This window comes from Gigantopelta aegis, unplaced genomic scaffold (assembly GCF_016097555.1).
Source record: "Gigantopelta aegis isolate Gae_Host unplaced genomic scaffold, Gae_host_genome ctg3062_pilon_pilon, whole genome shotgun sequence".
NCBI lineage: Eukaryota > Metazoa > Mollusca > Gastropoda > Neomphalida > Peltospiridae > Gigantopelta > Gigantopelta aegis.
Genome location: NW_024533160.1, coordinates 80,051 through 102,541, shown reverse-complemented (window position 1 = coordinate 102,541; position 22,491 = coordinate 80,051). Strand labels below are relative to the sequence as shown.

Below are 22,491 nucleotides of genomic sequence, written 5' to 3'. Positions count from 1 at the left end.
TATACACATAATAATTATTGTAATTATCAAGCTGGTAACAATAATTTAATGATTTCTTTTTTCTTATTAATGATATTTTAATTGGGTTATACATTTTTCTCTCACCATAACAATGAGTGCATTTATTGTTTTAATAACCTGACACTACTGTGAAGTCTTCAGCTACTTCTTCAAATTCATCTCAACTTTTTCCGTCCAACTCCCATCCTTCCAAGAGTCATCCTATTTCTTCTTACCCAGCTGCTCCTTTTTTTAGCCAAAGGTCTCCGACCAGTAAAGAAACCTCTTCCTCATCATCCTCTCCTACCATTGCCTCCACATTTTCCACCCTTCAAACGCTCTCACCATTCTTCGTCTCTTTCTCCTCTTCAATTTCCAAACACTCTCATCAATCCTCCTCTTCACACACCAAGGCTCTCCTTCCTACCCCAACAAATCTTCACAAGGCACCACTCCTCCAAACTCCACCCTCATCCCTGTGAATCACTCTTCCTCTACCAAATTCCAGCCTCCACTATATACTCCCCAACCTCCGCCCACTCCCCTATATCCACTCTTCAACAATCAATCTTCACTCAACCACTCACCCAACAACATTCCACCCACCCAATATTTACCCAATCCCAAACCTTAATCAACCTGCTGCTGTCACTACTCACATCTCTCTCCCCAAACAATCATCTAACTCACTAAACGTTTTTTTACTTTAACGCTAGGAGCCTTCTCCTAAACTTGATGACCTCAAGCTCCTGTGTTCTGCTCATTCCCTTGATATTATCTGCATTGTCGAATCTTGGCTCTCTTCTGACATTTCTAACCTTGAAAATATCTTTACCCAATTTCCTTTGCTTCCGTCTAGACTGTAATCACCATGGCGGCGGCATTGTTGTTTTTTGTGAAATCGCATTTGTCTGTATCTCCTCTACCTCTTCCTTCAAACAATTTCTTCCATTACAAATCACCTGCCACCACTTCAGGTTCACTCTAGGAATATTTTATCGCCCCCCAAACATGGATGGTGATCTCAGTCTCTTAGTTGATTTTCTCTCTTCTTTTAACCCAAGTCTCCTTTCTAACCTTATCCTACTTGGTGACTTCAATATAGATTTTCGCAAAACATCTCCTCTTTTGACCAGGCTACTTGACTTAACTAACTCCCTTAACCTAAATCAATTAGTTCAAGAACCTACCCACTTTTCCTATTCAGGATCTCCATCACTAATTGATCTTCTATTTATTCCCTCTGATTACCCTCCTCTGTATTTATTCTTCCTCCAGTTTGTTCATCTGACCACCTTTCTTGCAATTTACAATTCCCACCAGCTGTAAAACCAAGCACTCCGACTGGTAGTGGTTATAGTAAAGTCTGCATCTACAAGAATGCTGATTTTGCCTCTGCCAATCTTCTTTCTTCTACTCCTGGGATGACCTTTTCTCCTCTCACAGACATCAATGTCCTGTTGGTCTATCTTTAAGGAAGCCTTCCTAGAGGTCATGCGTCGTTTCATCCCATCAAAACTTGTGCCTTCTAGTTGCTCCTTTCCTGGGGGTAACAATGATCTCCTTGCCTGTGTCAAAAAAAGAAACCCATCTTTACCACAAAGCTAAAAAACTGAAGTCTCCTATCTACATGTCTCAGTACCGTGTCTGCAGGAACAAGACCCTTTCATATCAATGTAAGTTGAAAGCCTCATTTTTCAACCACCTGTCGGCCCTCATCTTCCTCGTGTAAGTCTTTCTGGTCTTTATTCAGAAAATTAAAAAAGAAATCGTTAACCCATCCCAACCTTAACACACAATGACTTAACAGTCACTGACCCTATCTCCAAAGCCAACTTGATCAACAACTTCTTTAGTCAATGCTTCAATTCTTCAGTTCCCTCACTTTCTCTATCTGACATATTACCTCACTTCCCTAACAGACTGCCCCTCAGATCTTCTTTGTACTCCTGAAAACATCATACAATTGATTTCTCAATCACCTTCCCATACATCCAGTGGTCCTGATGGAATATCATCAAAAATGCTTAAAGCTACAGCCTACTCAATTTCTGTCCCTCTATGTAAACTGTTTAACTTGTCTCCTCTCTTCTGGTGTTTTCCCAATGGAATGGAAAACATCTCTAGTAATTTCTATCCCCAAGCAGTCATCACCCAATCCTTCTCCATCAAAACTATCGTCCTATTTCCCTTCTTTCTCTAGTTAGTAGACTCCTAGAAAAAAACATGTTTTTGACTAGCTCCACAATTTCTCAAAAATAACAAAATTTTGTCCAACAACCAATTCGCTTTAGACCATCCTTTTCTACAGAATCTGCTCTTATCACAACTATCATTCATGGTTTTCTCTACTTGACTCTAACTTCTCTATCTGTGCTGTCTTCTTTGACTTACGTAAGGCCTTTGGACCTCTATACCTCACAGACCTCTCCTAGACACCACTTCTATCATACAAAATTCATTCCTCCTCACCTAGTCAACTGGATTCAGAGTTACCTCACTCATTGTTCTCAACAGGTTGTCATTGATAAATTTTTTTCATCCAAATCTGATGTGATTTCTGGAGTCCCACAAGGATCCATTCTAGGCCCACTATTCTTCATTCTGTACATAAATGAAATCTCCTCTATTTCTCTTCCCCAACCATTCTCAAATTACTTTATATGCTGATGAGATCCTCTGTCTTGTCCCTACAAACTTACTCCTGACTCATTGCAAATCGAATCTAGTATAGATCTTCTATCCTCTGGCTCCATTCCAAACACCTAACCATTAACACCTCCAGACCAAATTCATGGTTATATCCAGAAAATCCTCTAATTCCCCCAATTTTCCCATACCTCAATGGCTCTCCCTTAGAAAGAGTCTACTCCTTCAAATACTTGGGTGTTATCCTGAACTCTCAGCTGTCTTGGCCTCCTCATATTGATTATGTCTGTTCCAAAACTAGAAAAACTCCTCGTTTTTATTTTCTGCAATTTTTACTTTCACACTTCTCCTTCTGCTCTACTCAAACTTTTACCAGTCCCTCATCCTCCCTCATCTCTCTTACTGTTCATCTCTTTGGGACCCTTACCAACTGAAAGACATCAAGAAACTGAAGATGTTCAGTTTTTACACTCAAGTTATGTACAAAACAATGGTCTTCTAATTACCATTCTTTATTATATCAACTCTCCCTTCCCAAACTCTCTTCCAGAGGGAAAATTTCCAAACTTCTCCTTCTCTGTAAGTTCATTCACAATATTTTATTTATTCCAAGTAATATTTTTCAACTTCAAGACAGTTCCTCATCTCATCTTAGCTTCACTTTTCTCACCATCTAAACATTAGAATCCCCTATTCCCGAACCAATTCTTCCTTGTATTCCTTCTTCCCAAACACTTCTGCCCTGTGGAACTCACTTCCAACATCTGTTAAAGACTCTAACTGTCCAACAGTTTTAAGAAATTCCCTCCGTCATTTATTCAAGTAGTTACCAATTATTTATATAATGTCATCATTGCTCTTTGTACTAGTCTCTGACTATTGAGCAATTTATTGTGTTTCTATAAAAAACAAAACAAAAAAAGCTGTCTTTTCAATTTAAACAATAATATAACAGATAGTCAGCATACTGATGATAATTTGCATAACTATCCATAGTTATATTCAGACTAATGTGTGATACAACTATTAGGATATAGGTGGTAACTTGCCGCTTACCTGTAAATTATTCGCTGTTATAACCTCGCTGCGCTGTACTCTAGTCAGTGTGTGTGTGTGTGTCTGTTACCCGGGCAAATGGCTTTGAACTGCTTTAACTCCGCAAAAAAGGCACTAGTAGCCACCAAACTATAGTGGAGGGTAGTAAAAACTCCTGTACTTCTTAAGAATACTGACAAAAGGAGCGTCAAACGAACAAAAAGCTTTAAAAGTCTGAAAAAACCTTTGAAAAAAGCACAGCTTTCAGTGAAGACTCGGGAATTCGATAAAACCTCCTGCATACAGCTTATGACATTTTCCAACTTTTGAAAGTGAGAATTTTGGCCAAAATACTTCTTTGGAAAGTTATGACAGTTTTACTAACTTATTTTTTCGATATATTGAGCGCGAACTAAAAATACTAGCACTATAACTGTCATTGGAGAATCACTAACTTTTACTAAGAAGTCGGAAAGTATTGGACCTTTTGTCAATTAGAGTGCAAAGTACCCAGTAGGCGCACTGAAACGGCAAAGCTTTGATTGAAGAGAAATGCTGAGTTATCAATAATCATCTTGCGCATCACGTGAGATACTCTTGTCTGCAAGGTCACTTGAGGAGGCTAAAAACAATAAAGTCTCTTGGATAAGACCGCAGCGAGGTTAGCACTTTAGTGTATTTCATTTCATTTTTGTAATCTTATATGCAGTGTCATATTCTGGTTTAATTTATTTAATGCGTAAACATGAAAATATTCTAAATAAAATAAGAAATGTGTGGTAATATATTGGATTATGAATTTAGAAATCAAAAAGATAAATTGTTTAAAAACATTTAGTTTATTAGCATTTATGACTTTCTTAGTAAAAACTGTTACACAATGAACCCAATAAATAATATAAACAATTATCATAAATGTATTTGTACATCAAAGAAATTTAGTTTATGATTCTCTTATTTTATGATGTGATGATGATACTGCTACATAATGTACACAATAAATAAATGGTTAATAAATACAATGAGTGTTTTTGTATATCATTACTATGTATATAGTTTCAATATGACATTATTGTATTGTGATATAATAACTACCAACTACTATACATATTGTCTAACTGTTAGTTTCTGTAATTGTTTGTTACATGTACTGCAAGAGTAGTTGTGGGTAAAGTTATTTTCTTGTTGTTCTAAAATGAGTATCATATTTGAATTATGTTTATCATAACATAATTCAGACTATTTATGTTTTATTAAATTCATAGAGAGGTGTATTATTTCCTTGTATAGTAACTAAAAACCGCCCCAAGGATTATTGTACAGGTTTCTGATGGGTGTGTACTAACTTGAACTATAGAGAGAGAAGGTTTGTTATGTCAGATAGTAAGGCAATGTTTGTACTACTACTGGCTACTATCTTCTATTTATATGTGAGTGAAGTTATTAGTAACTGTCCACCAGACTCAGGTAAGTGAGTTTGATGTGTAGTACATCATTTACTGACAATGTTCTAGGTATCTACCTAATGTTCAATGGAAATTGTTATCCTAATGGCTCCTACATCAATCATATTTACATCACACCAGGACAAACTAACTATTCACCATCTCCAATGTGTGTTACCTAATTCCACTTTGTCTGGAGGAGAGTGGGTTAATCCTAATGGACAACCTGTAAACTGTACCAACAGTATTAACAATGATCCACTTCTCTGTGATGTCTCTGATACTCCAGTTAATATCACTATATACAGACCTGGTGCTGATACTTTTCATGAATCTGATTTTGGAGGTAATAAGTTTAAGTGTTGTCTACCCAGTAATTGTTCTGATCCTACTACCAACATCATCACTGTTCATATATTCAGTAAGTTATATCTCATTGTACTAGTACACACTGTCATTTGTTACTGATCTACTATAGGACATGTAGAGATCATAAACTTCAATATTGTTGAACTTCCTTCTAATATAACAGCTGTTCCACAACAATACAGACTTGAATGTGTATATAGTGGATTTTATAATGAATTCAGGGGTATAATAACAATAGTGAACAAATCTGTGGATCACCACAAAATGGATTCAGTTGTGACATTAATCCAACACCAATTCAAAATAAAGACAACCAATAACTATACAAAATTTATTTAATTTTACTGTTACTTGGTATGCAGAAAAGATCAACAATGGAATATTTAGTCAGTCAAACAATAATGGTGATCATGCACATAGGTGTTATGTAAGAGTTGAAGAGATTATAAGAAATCGTTATCTTACAGTAACTGGTAAGTACTTTTACTACTATAGTTACATGATGTCATATGTAACACTCTCAGCTCCAGGATTCACTCCCTCTCCTTCTACTCTGGTCAACAAGACAGCTACCACTATCACTGTCAGTTGGACACCTGTTCCATCTGATGCTGATGGATATGTAGTCAATGCCACTAGTGACACACACACTGTGACACAACAGGTAAAGGGAGGTAGTCAGAATGAGATAACACTGAAGGGACTGATACCAGCAACAACTTATAACATACAGTCAGAGCCTATCAAGATATACTAGGACCTGCTAGTAATGTAATCAGTGTACAAACATTATCATCAGGTATTGTAATGTCTATAAAATTTGCTCATTATCAATTAATTTTTTTTAGTTATTTAGTAGTCAATCAATTGGACATTTACCTCATCCATTACTGAACTTCAAAACACTCAATATCATATTGATTGTATGACAACTACTGTCAATGTTACTACTGATGTTTACTGGTTAGTGAATGGAGTAATGAAGTACAACTCAATGTATACATTAATTGATTCTGATCTCCTCATATACAACAACACACTACTGGTACATCCTGATCCACTGGGAGTATCAGTTAATGTTACCTGTATAGCAATGTATAAAGGAGTGAATACAATGACACTGTGATATTAGAAGGTATGTGAAATTTAGTTATTCATCTAACTAGGTTTAATGGTTTCTAGTTCCCAGTAGGTCCTCCATCTAATGTGATGACATATATTTTAAATGAGACTAGTATCAAAATCAAGTGGACTATTTCATCACAGACTAATGGATATGTCATTGTCATTAACTCTACTACTGGAGTAGATACTAACAAGATATTATCTACTAGAGAAGATGAAGTTCTAATCAATGGACTAACATTGAGTACATATAACATCAGTGTGTACTCATATAAAGATCTTCCTTCAATTAATAGTAGACAAAGATTGTTAAGGTTTGATGGTGAGTTGATATTTGTATAAACACAATGTGACTTTATTTGATTGTCTAGTTCCTATATCAGTAACTAACCTGTCAATGAGTGATATCTCAAACACTACTATTACAGTGAACTGGACTATTCCCAGTATTGAAGACGGTAACTATATAACATACTACAACATTTCCTATAGTCCATTTTGTCCTGAGTTATCATCAGTAAATGTGACATTGGTGTCTGTTACTCCTCATCAGTTCACTACAACATTCAATTATACATTAAGAGAATTGTTCAGTGGTATGAACTATACCATCACAGTGAGAGCTGGTAATATACTAGGAGAGTCTAGTCCAGTAATGATATTAGGTGAAACAGAACCAGCAGGTAAATAATACATTTAATATTTTAATTTAAAACTTATGAAACAATATAGAACCTATGGGATCACCAAATTGATCATGGTTTTTCTGTTTAGTTTGACATCAAACAGAAATTACATGGGAAGAGGTTGATTGTCATCTACGTAATGGTAGAATCATTAAGTATATTGTGATCATTAGTAACAATAGTGTGACATACAACCTGACCAGTAGTGAGAGATATGTCATTGTGAATGATCTAGTATTTGGTAATGTATATAACATGAGTGTAGCTGGTGTAACTCTATTGGAAGAGGTCCTTTCAGTGATCCTATTGAAGTACAGATTGGAAAGAGGTAAGTACATTGTCAATTCTTAATGAACAACAATTATACTTTGTACTCAGTTCCTGGTCCATTAGTACCATTATCCAGTTTTATGTCTACTTCATGGGCTGTTATCTCATGGAGTGTACCTAGTTATATTCCTTTAGACTATCTATTATCACATATGAGATAGGGTACACTAGTCATCAGTCTAATGGTAGTTGTTCTCCTAGTGATGAGTTTAATCCAATGATAAAAACTAATACAAGTAGTATAAATGTGACTATAAGTAATCTGATAAGTAACAGCTGTTATCTGTTTGGTGTACGTGGTTACACTGTTAATGGTTATGGACTATGGACAGTAATTGCTAATATGACACTAATTGAATTACACACAACAGAACCTACACTGGCTACTAATAAAGGTATGATATGACTGAAGGGTTTGCAACATTATATTTTCTTATATTTTTAATAGAACCAAGCAATCAAAGTTAGTGTAATTTTTTTATTGATATTGATTTTATTATTTTCATGCATTGCCAGTTGTTGTCATTGCAGGTGGAATAGCTGGTGCTTTTGTATTAGTGTTATTGGTAATAATAATTATACTAATTGTAATTTTTGTTATAAGGTAAGGTTGGTCAATATATCTACATTAGATAAAGTGTATTATATTTTGACATAGATACAGAAGAAAGAGCAAGAATCCTAAACAAAGGAAGAGTAATGAGCAACATGATGACTTTATACTAGCAGAAAAGAAACTATCATCAGTTAATACTAATCTAAGAAAGGTATAGTAATAGACATAAATAGAATATATTATTGTTTTTATTTCACTAGAAGAACAACAATATGCTGCAATTAGTGAGATAAATAACTCCAGTCTATCTCCTCCATCTAATACTACTGAATATGAATATATACCAGAAGGAGCCAAAAAAACAAACTAATGTTAAAATACTGTCAACTGAAGCAGGTAACCAAATATTATGATTATTATAATACAATAACAAATGAATTATTAGAATATATGGCACTGACTGATCAATCCTCCTCACCTACTGAAGCTACTGTTTATATGAACATGTCTTATGATAAATCACAAGATGGTGATATCACTGATATAACTTATGCTGTTCCATCTTCTTCCGTTCACACTCATCCTCCTCCTAGTACTAGTTTTGATCCTCAGATCCCTCCTACTCTCCCCGTATCACTTGATGATCTTGGTACTCATGTAGCCAGTTGTCATAGCAATGGTAATGCAGCTTTTAATGAACAATACAAGGTAATAATAATGAATAATTCTATTAGTTTTATCATTAAACATATCTAATGATTACAATATATCTAGAGTCATAGATTAGTGTTAATACTCTATGTCAACAACAGTGCATTTAGTTTTATTAATGTCATGTTATTTTAAATTGACCTAGGTACTATTTTTCTCTGTTATTATAAGTATAATTATCATAACATATTAATTGTTCTATCAGTATATGCTCATACTTTATTTACAGGAGCTATATAAAGGAGAAGATAAACCTTGTACAGTAAGCTTTAGTGAAGAGAACAAACTTCTCAACAGATTTAAGAACATAGCTACATGTATGTGCACGGATATACTGTTAACATAAATATTATTATCACTGAACAGATGATGACAACAGAATTATCCTCATACCTAATACAGAATTGGATCAATGTCAAAGAGAATATATCAATGCTAGTTATATAGATGTAAGTTGTTAATTATTATTATTATTATTAATATAATACTAAGACATAATATTTATATTAATAATAATTAATATTATAGGGTTATAGCTGTTCAAAGAAGTTCATAGCATCACAAGGTCTACAACTAGTTATAACAAATGTATAAAGTATATATATATCATGTTATTTGTGTAGGACCAATGAAGAAAACATTAGTTGATTTCTGGCGTCTAGTCTGGCAAGAGACACCGCAAGTTATTGTCATGGTAACTAATTTAAAAGAAGGATCAAAGAACAAATGTGAACAATATTGGCCAAAGTCTCTCAAAGAGCCTATTGCCTTTGTTGGACCTTTTACTATCACATTACTGGATGAACAGGTTTTACCAGATTTTGCTATTCGAAGGCTCAAAATTAAAGTAAATGTTATGAAAGTAACTTCTAAATTCTTCTTATAATTAAATAGCTAGAGGATGGATCCAATGTGACTCATAACATAACACAATATCCATCTTACCTCCTGGCCTGATCATGGAGTACCTGACTATGCTACCCCTCTAATGAGCCTTCACAAACGAGTCACTAATACATGGTCTCCATCTAAAGGTCCCCATCTTAGTTCACTGTAGTGCTGGTGTAGGTCGTACTGGTACATTTATTGCTGTGAATATAGCTCTGGAACAAGCTAGTAAAGAGGGAGTAGTAGATATTGCTGGTATTATCAATAGACTTAGAGAACAGAGAATGAAGATGGTACAGACAGTGGTAAGTCATCATGTTAACATTATAAAGAAGTGTCATTAATACAACGATATACCCTCCATAGGATCAATATGCTTTTGTTCATGATGCTGTACTAGAAAGAGTAATTTGTGGAAAAACAGAGATTCTAACAGACAAATATCGTTCTGAACTACAGAAACTTAAAGAGTGTGATCCCAGAACACATCAGACAGGTCTTGAGTCTCAGTTTAATCTCCTATTTCAATTGACCCCTAAACCTGATGATGTTCATTGTAATACAGCAGAAGTCAACAGTGATAAGAATCGTTCTGACAAGTACCTACCACGTGAGGACTGTAGAACAATGAATGTTATTATTAACAATTTTATATAGCTGAGAAATTCCTTGTTACTCTCAGGAGACAAAAGGCTACATTCATGCATCTTTCTTAAATGTAAGTTAACATTTCATGTGGGTATCAACCATATACAGAGACAGACATGGCCCTTCCCTTAAGTGGAATGATATGGTTGGTAAGTTGCAAAGGGCCACTTCCATGCAAATGACTTTAGAGAACACTAGCTTCATCCCTTGGATCTCTGTGATCACTAAAACCCCATTGGGTACTCCTAGTCAGAAGGAATATGCTTCAATAAAGGATTAATGAAGCCCATGGCATAGTGTATACATGGCTGAGGTGCACTGGTCACGGCTAGTCAATGCTTGATCCAAACAGACCTAGGAAAATTTTCATTAGGAGAGAAGTCAATAAATTGAGATTGAGTTTTTATCAATTTTATAAGTGTGCCACTTTTTATGTGTCAGGGTTATCGTGAGAAGAAAGCATTCATTATAGCTCAGAGTCCAATGGAGAACACTACCAGAGACTTTTGGAAGATAATAATGGATTATAAAGTGCCTGCTATTGTGATGTTATGTGAACTAGAAGAGAATGGAGAGGTAACTTTAATTAATAAAAGATTAATTACTGACTCTGCATAACATAGGAGTCCTGTTATCAATATTGGCCAACTTCTGATGTACTTGACTTTGGAGAGTATTTTGTTAAGACAAATTCTGAGAATGTACAAAGTGGATATATTGAAAGAGTCATTAATGTTAATCTAAAGGACACAAGCTCTTGAAATGTTCTACAGTTTTCAAGTAACAGACTGGCCTAAAGATGGACACGTTAGAAAACCTCAAACTATCCTCCAAGTCATTGAGGAGTCATTAGAAGACAACAGAAGATTGGAGGAGGACCAATAGTTGTACACTGCGGGTACATAGACTGTACACATAGTAATAGTTACTGTCTTCCTCTCTCTCGTGACACAGTGAGTCGTTGTGGAGTATACTGTTCAGTAAGTATTGCTCTAGAACAGTGTAAGACAGAAGGTGTAATAGATGTATTTCAAGTGACCAAAGCTGTTAAAAAGAAGCAAACCAGGAGCTGTGACTACACTGGTAATAATAGAGTAGTTTATTAATAATAGACTGATATCTCATGTTTTTTTTGTACAGGAACAATATACTTCCATTTATGATGTCATCAAGATATATCTGGCAATGAACAGTACATATGCTAACTTTCAGTTGTCTTAAAAGGAAATATATAGCCATATTATATAGCTGTAAACACATACTGAATTAAGTATACCTATTATATTAGAAGTTATGTCCACAAAATATTATTATTATATAACTAGAGACAATATTATCACTTAAAAATATCTAAGCATTTTATTTTAATAACATATTATACCCATTTTAAACAATAATATATTACAGCTGATAACACCATTTTATGACAACAGTTAAATAGATAGCAATAAAAATATTAAAGAGGTTTGAGTTATCACATATTAAAGTTAGAATATGTACTGTACATAGCTATATAAGCTAGAACAGTCTCATATATGGAGAGATACTGATCCTAAATTAAAAGAGATAATTTATAAAAAATACTGTTCTTGACAGATATTTACATGAGGTGTTGCTATAACTACACTCTTATTGTATTTCAATTTCTGTAATGGATTTAGTAACACTTAAAGATCCATGTTGTACAATAGTACATAGCATTTTATACTTCAGTAACAACAGTTTGGTGTGTCTAAGTGATTACAAAATACTAATGACAAAATAATGTTTGAATTATTGATTATCTACTATAATTACAAATTTTGCTGTCATTTAAAATTTGAATACCATTGCTATAACACTTACTGAATAGACTGACAATATAAGTATATATATATTTAGTATAATATAAAGTGTTTGAATTGAGTCTTACCATTGTTGTTACAGCACTTGGTCTCTGCATTCTCACTGCTTTAGTTGCTTGAAATACCTCTATTACACCTTCAGCTTTACATTGTTCTAGAGCAATACTTAGTGAACAGTATACTCCACAACGCTCACTGTGTCACTAGAGAGAGGAAGGCAGTAACTATTACTATGTGTACAGTTTATTTACCTGCAGTGTACAACTATTGGTCCTCCTCCAATTTTCTGTTGTACTTTAATAACTCCATCAATAACTTGTAACAATGTCTGAGGTTGTCTGACACAACTATCATCAGGCCAGTCCAGTACTTGGAACTGTATCATATTATGAGCACTCTCATCCTGAGCAATAACAATAATTAATTAAATAAACAACATTATAAGAAAACCTTTATATTTATAATTACAAATTCTCGTTTCATAAATCCTGTCTCTTGAGTTTTGTTGCTTGAGTACAATTGTAAATTCTCCATATTGCATTTTATCTTCCTCCCAGTATTTGTAACATGTTTCCTAGTAAGAGAGAGAGAGAAAGAGAGTGAGGAACAAAGGAAAAGGGAGAGAGGGATACTATCAGTTAAATACAAACAAGTTTTGGTTATGTTTGGTTATTATAAGTTACCTCTCCATTCTATTCTAATTCACATAACATCACAATAGCAGACACTTATAATCCATTATCATCTTCCAGAAGTCTCTGGTAGTGTTTCTCCATTGGACTCTGAGCTATAATGAATGCCCTCTTCTTACGATAAACCCTATGAAAACAACAATTAAACTATATGATACATTAATCAAATATTAATTGCAATAAGAGTTATATATCTACACAATGCAATAATTATATTAATAAATATTAATATAAAGCAGTATATTGTAGCCCATCTATATAAATGGCTACTACTACATTTAAACATACTATAGAGTAAGGTGTGTTACAATGTAGCCTCACTAAGACAAGCCTGTCATTTGAAGGTTACTATATTATGTTTTACACAAATGATGTTGATGCAAACCTGTAGCCATAACTAGTCATATTATACATTAGAATACATATGACACAGAAACCTTAACATGTGTATATATAACTTACATGGACAAAGGAAGCATGTATGTAGTCTGGATATTCGTTTTTAAGACCTACTCTCAAACGTTCATCTGTAATGTGATAATCACTTTAATGTAGTTATGTATGATACTGTGGTTGTGTGTGTGTGTGTGTGTTTGGAATGTGTGTGTGTGGGATCTTACAAGGTAAGAGTGACTTTCTTCTGTTCTTTTCAGGAAATGATTCTGCAGTTTTTTATAAGGATGTCATCTGGATTAGGAGTGACCTGATCCAATAACTGAAAGCAGAGAAAAATTAGTCAACCATAGAAAAGTTACTGTAACACAAGATATATAACTTTATTTAACAAAATTAAAGAACAATATCCAATTACTGATGATAAAGTAAGTCTTACAATGAAGACAATGAACATCATACATTATCTTGTTAGTACCTCAAATTGTGTCTGTAATGGTGTAATACCAATTGAATTATTAGGTTGTCTCCATTTATGAACTTCAGCATTTAATTTATCACTGCTAACTTCTGTATTACCAAACAATAACAGTTTCTAATACAGCATCATGAATGAATGCATACTGAGCCCTACAAGAGAGAGAGAGAGAGAGAGAGAGAGAGAGGAGAAGAGAGCATCAATCATGACATTGATCAGGTTTAAGCCTCCATTGTCCACTTACCACTGTCTGTACCATCTTCATTCTCTGTTCTCTAAGTCTATAATAATACCAGCAATATCTACTACTCCCTCTTTACTAGCTTGTTCAGAGCTATATCCACAGCAATAAATGAACCAGTACGACCTATACCAGCACTACAATGGACTAAGATGGGACCTTTAGATGGAGACCATGTATTAGTGACTTTGTTTGTGAAGGTTTCATAAATGAGAGACAGAGTCAGGTACTCCATGATCAGGCCATGTAACATACTGGGGTACTGCTTGACAGATAATAGCATTGATGAGCCATGTACCTAAATGGAAATAAAATAACAACTATGAATATTTACAATGACTTTAAGATATACGTTATCAATTGAAAATTAACTTTCATATATTATGTACCATGTATAATATACATTGCTTCCTTTAGTGTGAGTATTATTATTGTATAATACATAGTAATTGACATGTTGTGTGAACTAGTAAACCAAGTCTGCAACAGATTAGACATTCATTAAACTTCCTAATTGAGTCAATTAAAACCAAACATTACCAATGAACCAGAGAAGACATAGCTCTCATATATACAATTATAAATGTATGTGTGCCTCTGCCAAAGTCCAGTGTGAACATAATTATAATGTATTACCTTAATAGTGAGATTTGCGTACAAACATAATCCAGTAGGTTCTCCTCTTTAACTAACATTACTTGAATGGTCCAATTACTAGTATTGATCTGATACATCGTTGTGCCAGTATTGTTCACATTTGTTTTTACAACATCCTCTCTTAAGTTAGTTAACATAACAATAACTTGAGTTCTTTCTTGCCAAATCAGCCGTAAATAATCAATCAAATGTTGACTTAAGAGGACCTAAAAACATTTGTTTTTTTGATGCCTGATTTTTTCAGATATTATGATTACCTTGTGTTGCAGGGAAACTAAACTGTTGTGGTCTATGGTAACCCTACAGAAAATAAAATATATAATATAATATGACATCAACAATACTATCATTGATGGAAGAATGCTACTTTATGCAGGTTTGGTGAAAATTTTACTTAAATAAAATCTACTCTAAAACCAAAATCTTATATTAAAATTTTAATAATCAAGACATGACGGACTGTTATATTTCATAGACAAAATACAGTAGAATAATACACTATGTAATACATACGGTGGAAGTTTATTTTATACTATAATGAAATTGTTGATAAAGTGATAGTACATTGATTCTATTAGACACCTGTTTCGGGCTAACTAATATAATGTATTGTGTCTCTTGTCCAAATTCTATCACTCACTACTTTGATTCTATTACACACCTGTTTTGGCTAGATGGTAATAGTATATTGTGTCTCTTGTCAAAATTCTATCACTCACTACATTTAGTCATAGTGTGCTAAGCTATAGCTGTATCAATTGACCTTACATCAATATAACTAGCATTGATAAATGATTCTCTTGGTATCAATAAAATTGAGGCAGTGCTTGTAGTATAATGGTGGTTATATCATCTGAAAAATGGAAAATCATGAGAGCATCTCAAATTGTTAATGTATCTATCTAATATATATATATATATATTATATATATATATCCATGTTGGTCATGTGATGTATGTATTTTATATGCATGTTGGTCATGTCATGCAGTATGTTGGTCATGTTGATGTATGTCCTTTTTATTGGTAGTATTAGTGACTTGACACAACTGTTATGTTTCTAAATCTGTTTTAATATGGCTTATTCTCTCCTCACTAAATCCAAAGGTTTTAGATTTATCAGAGTAATCTTGCATCCAATTGCTGTTATAGTCACAATATAATATATAATCCGCACTAATATAAATCTATACATAGCAATACATAAATAGATGTGATTATATTGTATATGTAACCCATAAAGTGAGATTATAGACTTGCCCTGTAAAGGCTGTATGTTATTAAATTTCTTTGTTGTACTTGTAAGTGACAACTCAGCTACATGATGTCCTAATCAGTCACAGGATGGTATTGGGTATGTTTGGTATAATTTGATAGGACAAAATCTATGATTCTTCTATTATAAAACAATACTGTTATTAGCATTCTCAACAATATCATTGGGTTCAGAATAGATAATATCACCAATAGATGTATCTATAAGAGAGGAAGAGGGAGATTTAGAGGGAGAATAAGAGGAAGAGCACGAGGGCGAGGAGGGTAAAAGGAAGAGGGGAAGAAAGAGTAAGAGGAAGAGGAGATTGAGTGGAAATAAGAGGAAGAGGGAGAGGGAGGTGTAAAAGGAAGAGGGGCAGAAAGAGGTGAGAGGAAGAGGAAGAGAAGAGGAAAAAATGGAAGGAAAAAGAAAGGGAGACAGAGTCAATGAGAAGTCAACTGTCTTTAATACTCACATGTTCCACTTTCCAATGATATCTTGTAACCATTTATATCTGGCATCACATTCTCATAATCATTTAAACAATCTTCTCATCCACTTTGTCGGGTATGTATCGCACTGATGACAGCTGTGAGTTATCAATATTAGCAGATGAATACTTCTTACTCTTGATCTTGACCTTGAAATATAAAAGTTGAAATAAATAAAACATTGTGAGATAAGTTTGATACACACACACATGCTCAGCACACATTGGATGTATCAACAAATAATATTAACATGTGTCCATATGTCAAATGTCCTCAACCTACAGCCATTATTATGACAACAATCACTATATAATTGCTATTGTTATTAAAAGTAACACAACAACTACTGAAGCAATAATAGGAGTAGAGATCCAGAAGATTGACCAGTAGATCCTAGACAATACAAGATATATGGATAAGACACATCTGTCATTGTATAGCTAATGTTATATACCAGTAGTAGTTTGCAAATGATACTCCATTGTCCTGGTAATGAAGGTTGTGTTATAATGTAAGGTCTTACAGCAAATATATAGCAGGTATTTTAATTAAGATTAGTTTACTTCAATAGTAGTAGTTGTTATATTATTATAACTGATATATCCCAGCTGGAATGATGTTGTACTTACATCAAATTACATGATAGAGTACCTGGTGTATACCAGATAAACACTTCATAGATATAGATATGGTCAGTCCTATCAGTTAAGGTAGTGACCCATGTTAACTGTACTGATAGTATGTCTGGAGTGGCAGTAAAATCAGCTACTCTACCACTAACTATGGGAAAGATTATACAATACACTTATTGTTTGCAGATATGATTACTTACAAGTGAAAACCATAGACCTGTGTACTATATGGACCAGTACCATTATATTTAATACCAGACTATACTGATATTGTATGTAACAAATGGTGTTAGTCCCATACAAAATATGACTTCTTTGATCACTACTACTAATGAATATTTCTCCACTATCTCCATTATCATTACTATAATATTGTATACTATAACTAGTGATATCTCCATTACGTTGTGTACATTCATATCACTCCACCATATATGTATTGATTTGTACTGACATATAGAGAACTGTAGATTTGGTGAACACTAGGTACTGGGAACAGAAGTAGGTTAATTCTAAATCATTGATTTATTATTATAACTTGTACATTTTCCATTTGGTGGGTTAGCAGTAGTATTTTGTCCCCTTCCAATTCCAATTGTATATATTAGCCTTGTACTGTAATCAAGAGTACTCTAGACCAGGTAACAATCCAGTCAATACAGTACTAGTAGTATCAGTTATAATATCACTCATTACACCATCACATAAGTCGTATATATCTCACTATATAAACTTGAATTATACTGTCAGTTGGTTGACTCCATGAAACAGATATAGAGGTAGTATTGAGAGGTTGAGATGTGAGAGAGAGGACCTGTTGGGGAACTAAACAGAAGATGAACCACACATATATATTGTCATCTCTTGTTCATACCATCTAATAATACTGTGATAGATGTGGCTGAGAGATGAAGGAAGATCTATGTAGGCAAAGACACTGATCTGATATTTTCTGTCCTTGAGTGAGTCCATTTAATTCAGTATAAAGTGTTCCTACCTCCATCACTTCTATTGATCCTCCTGTATATTGGACAACATAGCCATTAACCGTAGCTCCTAATGGTGACTGCCATTTGACGGAGATGATAGAGATGATAAAATATTAACAGAGATACCAGTAGGTGGACCATCAGGTGCTAGAAAAATAAGATGTTAATATAATTCTACTACTGTTGACTACTAACCTTGGAGTTGATAACGTCTAAAATGAGTATTGCATTCACAAATGTTATAAAGGTTACAGAATATATTCTGTTGTCAAGATGTCATTAATAATCAATGTATATTTATATGTCTTATTAGCTGCATCTAATACTTTTGACATTAGTGTAGTATTATGAGGATTACTAGGAGTAATTGTGTTGCCATTAATATTCCAACTTATAGAGTCTGTTTGTGTGACACGAAAGGTATAGGCATCAAGTTGAAGTGTTGTTCTAAAACTAGTTTCGAGGAGACAAGAAGGTATGATTAAGATCAGAGATACCACCTTATGACAGGAGAGAGAGAGAGAGAGAGGAGAGAGAGAGAGAGAAGAGCGAGAGAGAGAGAGTGATAGAGAGGGTGTTATAATTAAGACATCATTTATATTACATACTATACATCTTGCAGTAGTTGATCCAGCAGCTCTACTAATGTGAAATATCCTCTAACTTTAATAGTATAATCTTTTTCAGGAATTATTCCTTCCACTACATAACTTGTCACAGTATTATTATTTATTTGTTTTATTATATTAACACCAATTGAAGTAATAGTGATAATATATCCATTGACATAGCTACCATTATAAGTCCCATCTCACTCTTATAGCAGTAGCATTAATTTCTTCATAACTAACACTAGGAATAGTATCAGCAGCTAATAAAGAAATAGTAGTAATGATGGCTCTATACAACAGGTTACTTACCTCTGATAGAAGTTGTAGAAGTTACAGGTTGTTCATTCCAAAATTTGCAGTACATTGAAGTTGATGATAAGTGAATGAATTATCAGTTGGTTCCATGAAACTGGCATATTATATTGGTATCTTTCATTACCCAAATGTCTATAGTATGGCGTACTACATGTAATACTGTTTTGACTGTTACAGTCTGTTCCAAATATATGTAATGCTAGCAGTAAGTTTTGGTGGGGAATATTACTTGTTGTCATTTGTACAATATAAGTTTGAGGTATAACTGTTAATGAGGAAACTTCAACAACAGAACAGCTCTCTATTTGAGGAGGAGCTTCTAAAGAGAAAAACATACTATTTTCTTCTCTTTACAAAGTACACATTTACCTGAGTCAAAGAGATTTTGATAGTCACTTTCTCCGATATATCTCTAGCATTAATACAATGACTGTCAATACAAAAGTGTACATTCCATTATGGCCATTATTAAACCCCATAGCAGTATAAATAATAACATTCCCTGCACCCAGTTTGACATTGTACAGTACCTCTATTAGTATCACAGATCAGTGGTATGTTATTTGGTTGTATCCATTGTCCATTAGTAGAAGTACTACCTCTCTTAATACAATAACTCCATTAGATGGATTATCATCAATAATGTTCTCATTAAATACAGTGTTATTGGATAACAATTTCATTTTGTACAAGATAAATATCTAAGTAGTGAAATAAACCACTAACATCAAATATTAGAGGCTTTCTACTTACCATCATTAGGATCACATTGTGACTTCACTCTCCTGATAATGAGACAGAGCATGACAACCTCTACTAACTTTATACTCCATGTCTTCATATTCAACACTAACTACGCTTTCTTTGCTCGATACTACAAAAGTAACAACTAACTTTCTGACAAAGGCTTACTTACTGCCCACAAGTTACAATGTGAGTGGGTGGTAGTATCCATATTTGTAATCAATATTTACATTAGCTATCAGCCCACACAAACACTAATTGTCATGTATAAGTGCATGTTTAGTATAGACAGGAAAGTCATGTTAGTTTACAAGGTATTTATTTACATGTTATGTAAGTCATATTTGATCCTATTACTATTAGTACAAAATGTGTCTAAATAAATTGTTAGCCACTTCATGGCACTGTTTTTTATATCATAGATAATATTTATATTGCCTAAGTTAGCTTTCTCTTGATATATGTATGCTCACTACAATCTTATCAGTAAGACATGTGTTTTTATGCTTTCCTATTTATTGCACACACATGTATACTATATCACTGTATGAATACAAAAGTTTTCATAATTCCATTCCAAATTCCATATAATAATGACACTACCTATGAATAATATTAATAATATAGTTATAGTTGCAGTATGACACTCTAGAAGTTTGAAATTACCAATGAAATGCTATATATAATAAAATGACATCATAGCATTGTATCCAGACATAGATAGTACTGTGTTATCATATTACAAATTAACACATTGTAGCCCAACCCACTTTGTCCTACAACAGTCACGAGTGATTTAACATAACAATGGTTGAACTTACATAGATAATAACTGACTGTACTCTAAATTATTATGAACATACTGTTAATAATAGAAAACTAGATGTATCTATAACTTATATCATTATCTCATGCCTACACATATATATCTTGTGTGAATAGGTGTCAGTGGATGGTGGGTGGGTGTTGTACAATATCAATACTGATACCAATATGAAGCTGAACTAGCACAACAATAACAATTAAAAAAAATTAAAAAAACTATAGTATGTTTCTTATATAATTAGTAACAATATAATCTAAAATAAAAAATAAAAAGTCCTGTAGATAGTTTGTTTTTAAAATAACATATTACACACTAAACAATAATACATTTGTAATACACCACTGGTATTAATAATGACGATATGTTATTAATTGTTACTAAAAACATTACATACACTCATAAGCACTGGTATCTACTGGTGGTTCACACTCATCATAAATATCATCAGTTGGTTTAGACTGATGTAGACTGTAGGGCTCACAGACTTTCATTTCAATATCTTCATCAGGTCTATAGATAGACAGTGTATGAGTTAACACAAGATAACAGAAATATGACAACATACCTAATATCTGTTTGATGTTGAACTTTAGTGGTAGCAGTGATTAGTTCACTGAGTCTGCATCAAACAAAGAATAATTATTTATTGACATTATTAAATATCCATACCGTCTGTTGTAAATAAACTGTAAGATATTCCCAACAACACTAACTATCACTACAATCAACAGATACCAACTAGTACACCCAGTACAGTAATAGTATAGTGGTAGATGAAGTGACTGAAGAAACAAATTGAAAAACAATGATAAAATTAATTTTAGATTGTCGACAATTACCTTCATTAGTACAAATAGTTGACTCTTGTTCTGTAATATTACCATTACTGGTCCATAGTCCATAACCATTAACAGTGTAACCACGTACACCAAACAGATAACAGGTGTTACCTATCAGATCACTTATATTCACATTTATACTACTTGTATTAATTTTTATCATTGGATTAAACTCATCACTAGAACAACCACAATCACACTGATGAGTAGTGTACCCTATCTCATATGTGATAATAGGATAGTCTACAGGAATATAACTAGTACACTCCATGAGATAACAGCCCATGTAGTAGACATCAAACTGGATAGTGTACTAACTGGACCAGGAACTGAGTACAAAGTATAATTGTTATTCACTAGAACTGACAATGTACTTACTAGTTCCAATCTGTACTTCAATAGGATCACTGAAGGGACCTCTTCCAATAGAGTTCACACCAGCTACACTCATGTTATAACATTACCAAATACTAGATTATTCACAATGACATATCTCTCACTACTGGTCAGGTTGTATGTCATACTACTATGTTACTAATCATAACAATATACTCAATGATTCTACCATTACGTAGATGACAATCAATCTCTTCCCATGTGATATTGTTTGATGTCAAAACTAACAGATGAAACCATGATCAACTTGGTGATCCCATAGGTTCTAAAATTGTATTAAGTTTATATTGAAACATTAAAACTATTAATTACCTGTTGGGGTCTGTTTCACCTAATATCATTACTGGACAAGACTCTCCTAGTATATTACCAGCTCTCACTGTGATGGTATAGTTCATACCACTGAACAATTCTCTTAATATATAACTGAATATTGTAGTGGACTGATGAGGAGTAACAGAGAAAAATGTCACATTAACTGATGATAACTCAAGACAAGATGGACTATAGGATATATTGTAGTATGTTACATAGTTACCATCTTCACTACTGAGACTAGTCCAATTCACTCTAATAGTAGTGGTTGAGACATCACTCACTGACAGATTATTTACTGGTGTAGGAACTAGATAATCAAATAAAGTCA

At 33.5% G+C, this 22,491-nt stretch overlaps 1 protein-coding gene across 1 annotated transcript in view; it reads left to right on the top strand.

Moving 5' to 3' along the window:
- The window catches only part of LOC121391888 (receptor-type tyrosine-protein phosphatase alpha-like), a 91,065-nt gene that overhangs the window by 1,270 nt on the left and 67,304 nt on the right, over window positions 1-22,491 (top strand). Inside the window, exons 3-7 of the mRNA XM_041523360.1 lie at window positions 9,435-9,471; window positions 9,530-9,753; window positions 9,941-10,099; window positions 10,161-10,427; window positions 10,884-11,018. Coding sequence (XP_041379294.1) covers window positions 9,435-9,471; window positions 9,530-9,753; window positions 9,941-10,099; window positions 10,161-10,427; window positions 10,884-11,018 — 822 coding nt within the window. The remainder of the gene's footprint in view (window positions 1-9,434; window positions 9,472-9,529; window positions 9,754-9,940; window positions 10,100-10,160; window positions 10,428-10,883; window positions 11,019-22,491) is intronic.